Raw genomic sequence first — 14,148 nt, 5'->3', positions numbered from 1 at the left:
ATGCTCAATGATAATCTATCACTTATTTTTGGGTTAGAAAAGTGATGTAATAGAAAAGTTCTCCAAGTAAGCAGCATCTCTCTCGGTAGAAAAAATGAGTGGAGGTAAAAGTGATTTCGCTTCTTGAATCATGTTATTGACAGATTTGGGGAGACATTTAAATGCTTCTGTGGCAACATCTGTTCATTTTTGTGGTATTTTTTAAAAAATGGGGATCTCTTTTTCTAGTGTAGGAACAGTGCTCAAGCATTGCATGAAGATATACCAGCACAGCACACATCTTTAGAGATACTTCAAATTGTTTTTAGATTACTCTCTTGTGTGGGAGCTTTGGATACCTTAAAAATATATATGGAGTAAAAGGCCTACCTTGGCAGACTCAGTCTGTGCTTGTAATAAGAATGCTGCTATACACTGTTGATACCTGTTTTCATGCTGTATTAGGAAAGCATTTCGCTGTCCAAAAACTAAGGGGGAAAAAAATTAACAGATGCGAGATCTTCCACAGCTTTCACTTCAGACCTGTAAACAACCAATACCTACCGTCTTACAGTTTGAAACAAAACAGCTTAATTGGATAAAAATGCACAAAGTACAAAAGCAGATAGGCATATCTCATTCCCATTAGCCCTGTTCAGACACTGAGTCTGTTCTCATGCACAGCCTAACCCAGGCTAGGGAAGCAGAGCCTGGATTAGGCTGGGTGTGAGAAGTGCTAGGATTGGGACTGATCCTAGTGGGGCAGCATTGCCTAGCCTGGTTGTTAGCCAAGGCTAAAGTAGCGAGCGCTCCATTAACCTGGGCTATCTGCTTGTGTGCTGCTTCCAGCCCAGCCACACACAGAGATGGGCGCCTAGAGTGCCTGTCTCTTGGGGAGTCATTGTAGGATTCCTGGAGGCCGGGACGTGTTGTCCTGGCCTCCAGAGCTGTGCACTGCACCACACACTGCTGCTTGTCTGAGAGCGCGGTCCACTCTCCCAGAATCATAGCATTGCTCACCTAGGAGGAAGGTGAGTAAAACAAGCCTCCCCCACCAATGCCCCACCCACCCGGTTGTGTGAACAACCTCATTATATTGTGCCTGAGTTCATGTATAAGTTTCTGTGAATGGCTATTATATTTTAAAAGTGAACCTAGCTATAGTTCAGTTGCAGAATACAGTTAGGAAGTGTACTTCTTTACCGGCATTCAACATAATATGGATGACGGTACCTGTGTACACTGCACTCCAGTTGTATAAATGCTGAACATAATGTGTGAATAGGGCTACTGAGCACAATTAAGCCAATTCACTGGAACTGATGTACTACCAACTTGTTTCATTGTATCTGTTAATGTCGTTGAGGTTTGGTTTGGACATATATGCAACCATGACAAAGGAATCGGGAGGAGGTGTAGGTTCATGAGCACTCCTGCCCTCTCACTGTGGGGAGGGTAAAATTGAACATGGTACTTTATTGAAACACTTCTTTAGGAAATGACTAGCAGCTTCGTTTCTTGCCTATCGTTTGAGGGATATGTGTATTTTAAACCTTCACTCAGGAATAGCCCATAGCACACTGAAGAAGTAAAAGTGAAACATGGTAAAGCTGGATGTTAATCCAATATTCAGGTGAGGGCAATAAAAAATCAGAATGGTGGAAAATACAGAAGTTAAAATTCCAAACGTGGTTCTTTCTGACTTAAGATATGAAAACTTGTGACAAGGCAATGAAGCTATTCACACGGGCAGCCGAGCCCAGGCTGTGTGCACTGCTGGGATTGAGTCTCAACCCAGTGCTGTGCTGCTCTAAGCCTGGAAATTTACCCCAAGTTTTAACCTGGGTTTAAGGGCGCAAACACACACTTAACCGCAGATTTGGGGTTGTATGTGTGCGCAGGCTGCAGGCAGCCTACACACACGCAGCCAGGCAGCAAGAGAGGAGAGCTGAGGGAGGATCCTTCAATCCACTGCACTCCTGACGTGGTGCATTGAGCGATGCCGGAGAACTTCCTCCTCTGGCTCCCTGCTGTGCTGCAGCAAGTGGCAGAGTGAATGGGGCAGAGAGATCGTGTGTGGGGAAGCAGGCTCCTGCTTGCCTCCCTGCCGGCCCTCCCCCCTCCTGTGGCAATTTGGGTCATGTGTATGACCTCAATGTATTTTGGGAAAGTTATTAATCTAGTAACATTTCAAAGCCTATTTTCTAGTTTTGCACAGGATAAGCTATTTGAATCCATTATGTAACTTCATGTAGCAAACTTAGCCCAGGATTAAAAATTAAACACATAGCACTAAAAATAGTGCTATCTAATTTCTAAGCGTCAGAAATCTGACTGCCAAGGCATTCAAAATGTCTGTGGAATTAAATAATTTTGGAGGAGTGAGGGTGGGTGGGCGGGCAGTCAGGCCATAAGTACTAAAATCATGGTACAACTCCAAAGCTTTGTTCTCTGTATTTAAATGTAACATCACATGCTCTATTTATCTCCTGCCATCTCCTATCTAGTCAGTGATGTAGTGTCAGTACTACTGCTTCGTTCTGTTTGGCTTCAGGTCAATGCATTTGGCTTTAGGAAAGTGGCTTTAGATCAAGTCTGAACAGCCTGAGTTAACTGGCTAACAGTTCAATGCATGGGTTGTGGTGGGAGTGAAGTCTGGTTTTCAGAGCCTTATTTTTGTCATTGCATTTTAGCTACTGGCATCTTCATACTTCATGTGGTACTTCTAAAATGGCCATTGTACAGAAACAAACCTAATGGTGCCTCTTTGATTTTCCTGCAGTAGCCATATTGTACCATAACATAGCCATATTTTAACATAGCCCCTGCTAACTTGGCAAAGAGGCACCTTTTAACGTGGTGATTCTCTTTTATTTAGAAGGGGGAGAATAACTGGCCCTATCCACCCCCAGCACAGTACCTCCAGTGACTGTTGCTGGTGTATATCTTATGTTTATTTTTAGTTTGTGAGCCCTTTGGGGACAGGAATCCATCTTATTTATTTATTATTTCCTTGTGTAAACCGCCCTGAGCCATTTTTGGAATGGTGGTATAGAAATCGAATGAATGAATAAATAACATACTGTGAATGTATATATGCATATATATGGAGAGAGAGCTTAAAATCTGAACTTCTCATGTTATACACACGTCTTTTGTTTGACCATAATCTCTGATCAAACTGGAAGTGTTTAAAAACCTGTGAACAGATATTATAATGGCATGAGTGTTACACACTATAACATATTTACCCAAACAGAAGACGACTCTGAGTTTGACAACCCCTTTAAAAAATGAACGTTAAATATAGGTTATGCCTGTATTTACCCAAAACAAAGAGGATTCCAAATTTAGGATCATCTCCTGATTTCTCACATCAAAGAACTTGTAAAAACAACAACAACCCTGCCCTTGGATTCACATACATAAGGTAGGCACCATCTGCCCCTAACATTACCATTTGAGCTACAGAAAAACAAAACTATAACCGGTTTCCAGCCTCAGTGATAGAAGTACATAAGAACATGACAATGGGATTGGGAGGAGATGGAGAACAAAGATACCTCTGCTGATGGACTGGAGAGGGGAAAAGATAATTGAGAATTGGTTTTCCACAAAACTCATTTCCACTTGAATATCAAGAATGGTTTACAGTTCAGTTCTGACACTGGTGTTATAATCATGAAAGAAAGGCAGGTCTATCTACCTCATTAAAGTTGATTCCCCCAGTACACCTGTTGAATCTAGACAGAATAACATCAGTAATTTGGCAACATGTAGGGATGTGCATGAAACAGATTTTGCGGGTTTTGGGGCTCAAAACAGAACACAGACGGCTGAAACATTTCATCGAAACAGAGTTCATCTTGATTGTTTGGAGGGAACAAAACTCGAAACTATAACCATAAGTGTATTCAACTCTACTGAGTATTTTGGCCATATGGGATAATGGGGAAACTCAAAACTCCCCTTGGGTAGCTCTTAGGGACACCAAAGTGGGTTGGGAGGTAGGGCATAATTACCACCCAACCCACAAAAGAAATAGGCAACAGGCAATTATAAACACATATTTAACCTTTCCCCCAAATCCCCAAAGAATTGGAAGCCAGTGCCAGAAAATCAACCAGCAAGGGGAAAAACCAGCAAGGGGAAAACAGGCCTCCAAAATGGCTGTTGAAATGTTTCGAATCAAAATGGTATTGTTTTGTTCTGAGCTCGAAACAGACACTTTATTTAAAGGGCATTTTGTTTCAAGTTAGAAACATTTGAAATGGGCTGTTGAAACATTTTGCACATGCCTAGTGACATGTATATTCTTGATATTTTTGTAGCTCTTGGTACTGGGTACATCCAGAGCTGTGAGTGGGGATTGTGGAGTGGAACTTCTTTCATGAGAGATAAGCACCTAGCTTGCGGGGGGGGGGGGGGTGGTGTCTATTCTTACATTTGCTCAGTATTTTAAAGAGTACAATTTTAGATTGAGTACACATTGACTTTATATAATATATAAAGCTTCTAATTATTTTAGAAGTCTGTTCAAGTCATATGTAAAAAAAACAGTGAAACATACCTGTTACATGGAATGGATCAATATTTTTTAGTATTATTCTGTCTAATGGAATAGGTTGATCAAGCACTGTGCAAGAAGTGCTGTCTTCAACCAGAGACTGCAACTCAGGTTTGAGGAAAGGGCAGACAGGTATTAACCTCATGTCAGAACCCCCAGCTTTCTGAAACAAATAAACCAAAACAATTATATAAGCATCCCCTTGCTGTGTGTTTGCTCTAGACTATAATTTTTCTTACATGCTGTACTGTATTTAACTTGTTTGGGAACTACATCCAGTGAAGTGCATTCTTTCAGTCAAAATTACCTCACAAAAGTTACAAGGGGAATAACAAAAACTTCTTTAACTTTCTCAGAAGCAGGAAACCTGCCAGGGAGGTGGTATATCCATTAGATGATGGAGTGAAAGGGATTATAAAGGAGGATGTGGAGATTACAGAGAAGCTAATGAGTTCTTTGCATCTGACTTCACGGCAGAGGATACTGAGCGTATACCAGTGCCTGGACGGAGCTTCTCAGGGACAGAGGCTAAAGAACTGAGTCAGAGGTGACAAGAGATGTTCTAAACTGTCTTGAAAAATTAAAAAATAACATATTGCCAGGGCTAGATGGCATCCACCCAAGAGCGCTTAAAGAACTCAAATGTGAGATTGCCAGCCTCCTTGTAAAAACATGTAACTTATCCCTATGATCAGGCTCTGTACCAGAGAACTGGAAAGTAGCCAGTGTAACACCAATTTTCAAAAAGGGATCTGGGGGGATCCAGGAAATTACAGGCCAGTTAGCTTAACGTCTGTTACAAGGAAATTGATGGAAAGCATTCTCAAGGATAAAATTGTTAAGCATATAGAAGAACAGGTCCTGCTGAAGGAGAAGCAGCATGGCTTCTGCAAAGGTAAATCTTGCCTCACCAAGCTTTTGGAGTGCTTTGAGAGTGCCAACAGGTGTGTGGATAAAGGTGATCCAGTTGACATAGTATACCTGGACTTTCCAAAAGGTTTCAACAAAGTTCCTCATCAAAGACTCTTGAGAAAACCTAGCAGTCATGGGATACGGGGACAGGTTCATGTGTGGATTGGTAACTGGTTGAAGGACAGTATACAGAGGGTAGGAATAAATGGACAGTTCTCTAAATTGCTCCTAATGGCACAGTGGGGAAGCAACCTGCTTAGAGAGCAGGAGGCTGTTGGTTCAAATCCTCGCTGGTGTGTTTCCCAGAATATGGGAAACTCCTATTTTGGCCAGCAGTGATATAGGAAGGTGCTGAAAGGCATCATCTCATACTGCACGGGAGAAGGCAATGGTAAACCACTCCTGTGAAGAAAGTCCAAGAAAACCACATGGCTCTGTGGTCGCCAGGAGTCAACACTGACTCGACAGCACATTCTTTCTTTCCTTTCCTCTCTAAATGGAGGAAAGCAAGAAGTGGGGGTCCCCCAGGGATCTGCACTGGGACCAGTGCTTTTTAATTCATTCAAAAATTATCTAGAAGTTGTGATAAGCAGCCAGGTGGCCAAATTGGCAGATAACACAAAACTACTGAGGATAGTGCAATCCAAAGCAGATTGCAAGGAGCTCCAAAAGGATCTCTCCAAACTGGGAGAGTGGGCAACAAAATGGCAAATGTGGACCAGTGTTAGCAAGTGTAAAGTGATGCATATTGGGGCAAAAATCCCCCAACTTTACATAAACACTGATGGGGTCTGAGCTGTTGGTGGCATACCAGGAGAGAGATCTTGGGGTCATGGTAGAAGCTAATTGAAGGTGTCAACAAAATGTGTCGCAGCTGTGGAAAAGGCCAATTCCATGCTTGGAATTATTAGGAAGAGGTTTGAAAATAAAACTGCTAATATCATCATGCCCTTATACAAATCTGTGGTATGGCCCCATTTGCAGTACTGTGTATAGTTCTGGTCACCATACCTCAGAAAGAACATTATAGAACTGGAAAAGGTGTAAAAGAGGGCAACCAAGATGATCAGGGACCTAGAGCACCTTCCTTACGAGGTAAGGCTACAACACTTGGGGCTTTTTAGTTTAGAAAAAAGATGACTGAGGTGACACATGATAGAGGTCTATAGAATTATGCATGTTGTGGAGAGAGTACAAAGAGATAATTTTTTTCTCCCTCTTACATAACACTAGAACCAGGGGTCATCCCAGAAACTGATTTCCAAAGAAATTAGGATTGACAAAAGAAAGTACTTTTTCAAACAACACATAATTAACCCATGGAATTCTCTTACACAAGATGTGGCGAAAATCACAAGCCAAGCTTTAAGAAAGGCTTAAATAAATTCATGGAGGACAAATCTATCAATGGCCACTAGTTTGAGGGCTATAGGACACCTCCTGCCTAAGAAGCAAGGTGCCTCTAAATACCAGTTGCAAGGGAGCAACAACAGGAGAGAGGGCATACCCTCAGCTCTTGCCTGTGGGCTTCTGAGAAGCATCTGGAGGGCTACTGTGAAACAGGATGTTGGACTAGATAGGCCTTGGGCCTGATAAAGCAGGGCTGGTCTTATGTTGCATACTATTCCCAGATATTTGAACGAATTTTAGGAGCCATCTGGTAACTCATAACTTGAGCTCTCCAGGCTCTTCAGTATGTCACTACTGCCTAGCATCATCATGTTGACTGTTGCCACTGCTAGCACTACAGTCCAGCCAATATCAGGGGCAAAGGCATAGCGTCTATTGTACTAATAGCGTCGAAGAACCCAGGCCACCTGGAGCCCTAGCCACACCCCTGCATCTGACATCAGATGCAGGAGGTGTGGCAAGGATAGTAAACAGGGCCATGACCCTGTTTTGAAGTAAAATTTGCCAAGTGCTGGGTTTCCAATGTGGCTGGGATGGCTTCTTCCTGCTTTCAAAGGACGGGGGAAGCATTCTTGGCCAGGCTGGGAGCTCAGCACTGGCTGAAATCTCTCAAAAATGGAGCAGTTTCAACCAGTGCTGAGCTCCCAGCCTCACAAGGAATGCCTCCCCCTGCCTTTGAAAGGAGGGAGAAGCCATCCCAGTCATGTTGGGAGCCCAGCATTCGGCAATTTGTACTGGGCTCCCAGCATGGGGTGCGAGGTACCGTTTACTATTTGCTACACCCCCTGCATCAGATGCAAGGGCGTGGCTGGGGTGTTGGGGGCCAGCGATGGCAGCCTGAACAAGAGCCGCTGGCATCCTTGCTATGCCACTGATCAGGGGCTGCCATAAATTCCTGAGTACATACAGACTAGACAGGTAGTGGTACAAGTGACTGCTGCAAGTAAGCAAGCAAACTTTGGACTTGTATGCTGAAGTATCTCTCTTTAAATACTATCAAAATTGCTTGCTTTGAGAGGCTGATTTTTTAAGCTTGTAGGATTTTCAATTATTTGCTGTCTACACATTCACTCTATCAAGTGTTGGTCCATCTAAATCTCTTTCCTGTCATTTTTACTTTAAAATATTTTCTTGAATGTTTGCTGCACCTCTCAACATGTATATAAATACAGTAGCTGCAGTTGGTTCTTTTTTACCTTCTTCTGGCGGCTAGGTTTTGTAATCAGTAGCAAATCATCAAACAAAAACAGGTAGACCTCAGTGAGTCTTATGTGTTCTGTGGAACAAACAAAACGAATAAGTTGTACAGTACTTACAAAACTGATACCTGCATTTCTCTGTTGTCGTGTTCATTATGGCATCTTGTTTTTGGATGTATATGACAGAAACAATCTGGAAAATGATTTACTAAAAGATTCCCACACAATTCTTTGAAGTGTGTTTTATTGAGCACTTTTGAGTAAAAGAGAAGTTAAGAGATTAAAAGCTACCTAAAGAGAGACACATATGGCCAAATCTAAGCAAAATAATTCCCTTACTAGCTGACCCTGCACAGAGCATCTGTGTGGTCTTGCACTGAGCCTGTAGCATCCCACCACCACAACTCTCTCGCTCACTCTCGCTGCCCCCACAACTCTCTCACTCACTCTTGCTGCCCCCACAACTCTCATTTGTTCTTGCCGCCCCCACAACTCTCTCGCTCGCTCTTGCTGCCCCCACAACTCTCTCGCTCACTCTCGCCGCCTCCACAACACTCTTGCTCGCTCTTGCTGCCCCCAAAATGCTCTTGCTTGCTCTTGTCACCCCAAAATGCTCTTGCTCGCTCTCACCCCCCACAATGCTCTTGCTCGCTCTCGCCCCCCAATGCTCTTGCTCACTCTCACCCCCCACAATGCTCTCACTCGCTCTCGCCACCCCCACAACGCTCTCACTCGTTCTTGCTGCCCCCAACAACACTCTCACTCGCTCTCGCCACCCCCACAATGCTCTCGCTCGCTCTCGCCGACCCCACGTTCTCTCATGCTCTCGCCGCCCCCACAACTCTCTCTCCCACTCTCCCCCCCACAACTCTCTTGCCCGCTCCGCCCCACAACTCTCTCGCTCACACTCTCTGTCCTCCCTTTTTCTATCTCTGTCTCGCAATCCTTGCTCCCCCCTGCCACTGCCAGGGACTGTTGCCCGCTTGCCTGACAGCCTCTGAGCTCCCTGCTCCCTACCGCTTCACGGTGCAGCTCAGCCAACTGCCTGCTGCCTGCAGCCCCCAGAGCCAACTGTCAAACTGCTTTCCAGCCACCCCGCAAAACTTCCTGCTGCTCTGGAACTCTCTCTCCCTCTGTCAGCCAATCGCCTCCTTTCCACCACATTCCCATCTTGGAGAATTAATAATATAGGTAAGACTCCAATGAGTATAAGAGGATTAAAAAATTACTAGCTGGCCATGCACATAACATCTGCACGCTAGGACATTATTGCTCTCCTTAAACTCCCGCCACAGCACCTGCTTTATTGCTCAGTATCAGCCACTCGCAGTCACAGCCACCCCTCCCCCATCTCAACCACTCCACCCGCAGCCACACCCTCTCCTCCACTCCCCCACTTGCAGCCACCCCCTCCCCTCCACCACTTTCAGCCACCCCACTCACAGACACCATCTCCAGGGGTGGACCAAGATGATTTGGGTGCCTGGACTTCCTGGATCCCCTAGCTGCATGCCCCCCCTCACATGAGGGCCCCTGAAACCTCCTTTGGGGGGCCCACCCCGCCATATCTCCAGTTTTAAAAAAACCTTTTTCTGCCTTACCGTGGCTGCCTGTGGGGTGGGGGGAATGGAGCAGTCCTTCTCCTCCCCCTCCCCCAGCAGCTGAGAGATCAAAGGGATGCAGGCCCCATCCATTCAGACCAGTGTCTTTAACATAGGTCGAGGCGTGCTTGCACAGTTTAGAGAGATCAAACTGCACAGGCGCGCCTCGCACTTTGTTAAAAATACTGACCCAAATGGATGTGGCCAGAATCCCTCCAGTCTCTCTGCTGTCGGGGTGGGAAAAGGGAGAAGGAGCTCCGCTCCCCTGCTCAGGCACCCCTAGGCTGCGGTAAGGAAGGAAAAATTTTTTTAAAACAACAACAAAAAACTTGAGGTTTGGTGGGGCGGGTGCAGGGTGGCTGTCGAGCCCCCCCCTCCCGGCCATTTGGAGGCTCCCCTCTGGCCTTGAAGTACCAGACTGGGTCCCCAAGGTCCGGGGGCTAGTGTGCCTCTGACCATCTCCACTCCCCCACTTTCAGCCACCCCATTTGCAGCCACCCCTCTCCTTCTCTTCATCACTTTCAGCCACCCCTTCCCCACTCACAGCCACCCCCTCTCCTCCACTCCCCAACTCTCTCAGCTCACCCAACCGCTGCTCACTCCAGCTCCAACCACTGGCCTCTGACGCTCTGCTGAGTCTCCTCACAAGCCAAGCCGGGGCGGGAGAGAGTACTGAGGGCCATATATGCAGGCTTGATTGGAAGCCCCGGCTTGGCCACCCTCCTCGCAAGGAGACTCCGCGAGGCAACAGAGGCCAGCAGTTGAAGCTGAGAGAGTGAGCTGTGGCTGGGTGAGTTGAGGCCTCCCTCAGATGTGAGGTGAGATGTGAGTGAGATGCCGCTGCTCTTTCTTCAGCCTCCTGCTCCTCCTTGGCAGCAGCTGCCCCTCCGTCCACTCCTCAGCCTCCTTTCCTGTGCCCCCCCCCAGTGTTGTCAGAACTCTCATGAGATGTGCCACATACCACGGGATTTGCTACATACCTCCTAAGGCTTTTATATATAAAGAAAACAGGAGTGGCTCTACGGAATGAGCAGAAGAATTATATATTATCCACACAATAGTTAGTGTTCTTGTTTTTTGTGCATTGGAGTGCCAAACCAGGCCATATTTCCTTAACCCTGTGTCTTCCCTGCTCATAGAGCAGTGAGGGTTGTAAGGGTTGTATTTTTTTTTCATCCGAAGTTGAGTGTAGCTGAGAGTACCCTCCCCCTCCCCCATTTATCTCACCAAACTCTACAGTTATTGGTTTGGTTTGGATAATACTTCCCTGGCCCACACAAAATAAAAAGGGGACATGCCTAGTGTGTGCCCATTGTGACATCTTTGGGGCATTCTGAAATGGCCTTTTATCAGATGGGGGCAGGCGGCTATTCATCTGAATGACTGCTCTACACATGCTCCAAATATTTGTTTTAAACTGGAATCTATGTAGAGCAGTTCTTCAAATAAACAATATTCCCTGTGCAATAAACGGAAGTACTGAGAGGGCATTGGGAGCTGTGAAAGGCATCACAACAGAAGTGTACTCAGGGTGTCCTCCTCTAAATTGTGTGGGCTCAGGAAGTAACCAAATTAGCCCTTAGTCCATTTTCTCCCCAGCCAACTGACTTCCGGTATTGGAGCCAAACTAGGAAATGTACCTAATGATGGTACATTTCTTCTAGCTTGGCTCCAGTACCCCTCATCTGCGCACACCTTAAAACTGGACCTCCATCCCTTGCTTTACACATGCATGCGACAGATATATGAAGGACAAATGTGGCTGTCCCTAACATATCAACATTGGCTTCCAATGCCTCTGCTTAGTGTCTGTTTAGAATTAAGTACCTTAGCTGGCCAAAGCTCTACTGTGGTCTTAGATATCCATTAAAAATAATGGAAGCTATTATCCAGATCTTTTCCTTTTCAGTCTAACAAGAAAAATGACCCAATTTTTTTGAAGCACGGAGAAGCAGAACACACTTCAGCACTATGCTTTATATTTAGTTCAGTAAAGTGCTCTTTTTCTCTGGGTTGGCATTTCATCTGTGTAAGAATTATGGGCTTTCAGTTTTGTCTTGACAAGATTGTTAGCTGTTGTCAATAGTATATTATTTCCACCTTGTATTATGATGTCTGGAAACACTATGCATTTTCAAGGAATTATGTCTGTACTATTCTTTTCTTCAAACAAGGTTTGGGCTGATTTACAACACAGCCTTTAGTCTGCGTTCTTGGTGACAACATTTTCTTGGACTGAGAGATTTCCACACACACAACCCCACCCCCACCCCCAGTCTAGGTTTCTGCTAAATTGGTGATATAATTGCTTCACCATTCACTCACATCTTGATTCAGACCAGGCAGCTGACCTGGCCAAGATGACCAAATAGGGAAGCTTTTGTGAATTCCAAGAGGGTTTCATGTTTGTCACTTCACATCACAAATGTATCATAAACATACAGAGGAAATAAATTTTTTTGGACCAAGCATGTGATCAGTTCTCTGTAGACTGATGTTCTGATTTAGGATTGTGACCATTCACACACACCTCTGCTGAATTTAGCAGATTCAATATCCCAGGGCAGCGGGGGGAAATGTCCTCCAAATGTCTGGATATACTCTGGGTTGGCCATGTTTCATTCTCTGCCACACTAATTTTAATTCATACCCTCTGCTTAGATTTGCAGATTATTCCTGACTATGCTTACATCCTGCCTATTTTCCGGTATATCCACTAAATCTGGAATGCAGCATTTATTATTTTTATTTTTATTATTTTATTTAACACAATTGTATGCTGTCCAAAACGCAAGTCCAAAACACATTTGAATACCGCCAAAACGCAATTACCTGCAAGAGTAAGTCTTCCCTCATGAAGAAGGTATCTCTTTGTAGGTGACAAGATGTTTTCAGTTTGGTTGTCCCTTAGTATGTGCTTGAGACACTTGTAATGCAGAGAAAAGATAACCATGTAAGTCTGATTTCATAGCTGGGAAGTCAATGCTTGTTAAAAGCTCGAGTAAGACAATAGAACATTTAATCTAATGGCAGCCAATGTGCATTGGATAATAACCATCTTTGTACAAATCAGTACACATCTTTTTGGAGATGTGTAGGCATTCTTGTACTTGTGTTGTATAACATACATGTGGTTTCTTCTATATTTTTGGATAACAAGTTTGAAAACTCTTCAGGAAGTACCTGCTAAAATCTCTAACCTCCCCTTTCCAGCCACCATATTACTTTGGTAGCTCTTCTAAAAGAAAATAGGGATAAACTACCCTTCCCATTGCAACAACGTCTGCTTTGTTTTGCAAATTTGAATTTTCATTCTTGTAAGAATGTGAACTCCACCTGTTTACTACCAGCATATTGATAACATAGGTATGCCAACTTTTGTGCAGATAAAATATCTTGTATTTGCGCTGAACTAGACTCGACAGTTACTGCAGAGTCTATCGTAGAGGTGCCCAGCAACCCCTCTTGCATGATTGAATTGGATCACTTTCAGTTTGTTACTTCTGAAGATGTGGACAAACTGCTTCGGACTGTACGTCCTATCACCTGCTCTCTTGACCCTTGCCGAACTTGGCTTAATTCACTTGGCAGTCAAATTACTAGAGGGGGTATGGTAAATATCATAAACTTCTCTGAGGGAGGGCAGGATGCCTCCTTGTCTTAAGGAGGCTATTATTAGACCTTATTTGAAGAAACTTGCACTGGATCCCTCAAAGTTAGCTAGTTAACTCTGTCTCTAATCTTCCTTGGTTGGGCAAGGTGATTGAGCAAGTGGTTGCTTCTCAGCTTCAGGCAGTTTTGGATGACACAGATTATTTAGATCCTTTCCAGACTGGCTTTCAAGTGGGCTATGGTGTTGAGACTGCTTTGGTCTGCCTGATGGATGATCTCCAACTGGTGAAATACAAAGGGAGTGTGACTCTGCTGATCCTTTTGGATCAATCGGTGGCTTTCAGTACCACTGACCATGGTATCCTGCTGGGTCGCTTGAAGGAGGTGGGTTTGGGTGGCACTGTTTTACAGTGGTTCCGTTCCTACCTCTCTGGAAGATTCCAGATGGTGTCGCTTGGAGACTATTGCTCTGAAAAGTGAAAGCTGAAGTGTGGGGTTCCACAAGGCTCTATACTGTCTCCAATGCTTTTAAACATCTACATAAAACCTCTTGGAGAGATAATCAGGAATTTTGGTCTGTGATACTACCAATTTGCTGATGACACCTAGATCTATTTCTCCATACCAACTTCATCAGGAAATGGCATGACCTCCCTAAGTGCCTGCCTGAGGTGATATTGGGCTGGATGAGGGATAACAGGCTGAAGTTGAATCTAAACAAAGACAGTGGTACTGTCTGTAGGGGGTCGGGATCTGAGAGATGGTTTAGATCTGCCTGTTCTGGATGAGGTTTACACTCCTTCTAAAAGATCAGGTTCGTAGTCTGGGAGTGCTCCTGGATTCCAAACTATCCCTGGTTTCTCAGGTT

At 44.6% G+C, this 14,148-nt stretch overlaps 1 protein-coding gene across 3 annotated transcripts in view; it reads right to left on the bottom strand.

The window, feature by feature from the left end:
* PLEKHG7 (pleckstrin homology and RhoGEF domain containing G7) overlaps positions 1-14,148 on the bottom strand; it is a 39,946-nt gene that overhangs the window by 1,844 nt on the left and 23,954 nt on the right. For all 3 annotated transcript variants that reach the window (XM_053252980.1, XM_053252982.1, XM_053252981.1), the window contains 4 exons: positions 12,501-12,594; positions 8,065-8,144; positions 4,550-4,709; positions 370-467 (listed from right to left, as the gene is read on the bottom strand). In XM_053252980.1, the coding sequence (XP_053108955.1) occupies positions 370-467; positions 4,550-4,709; positions 8,065-8,144; positions 12,501-12,594 (432 nt within the window). The remainder of the gene's footprint in view (positions 1-369; positions 468-4,549; positions 4,710-8,064; positions 8,145-12,500; positions 12,595-14,148) is intronic.

This window comes from Hemicordylus capensis, chromosome 5, assembly GCF_027244095.1.
Source record: "Hemicordylus capensis ecotype Gifberg chromosome 5, rHemCap1.1.pri, whole genome shotgun sequence".
Taxonomy (NCBI): Eukaryota; Metazoa; Chordata; class Lepidosauria; order Squamata; family Cordylidae; genus Hemicordylus; species Hemicordylus capensis.
This window is presented reverse-complemented; position numbering and strand designations above follow the sequence as displayed.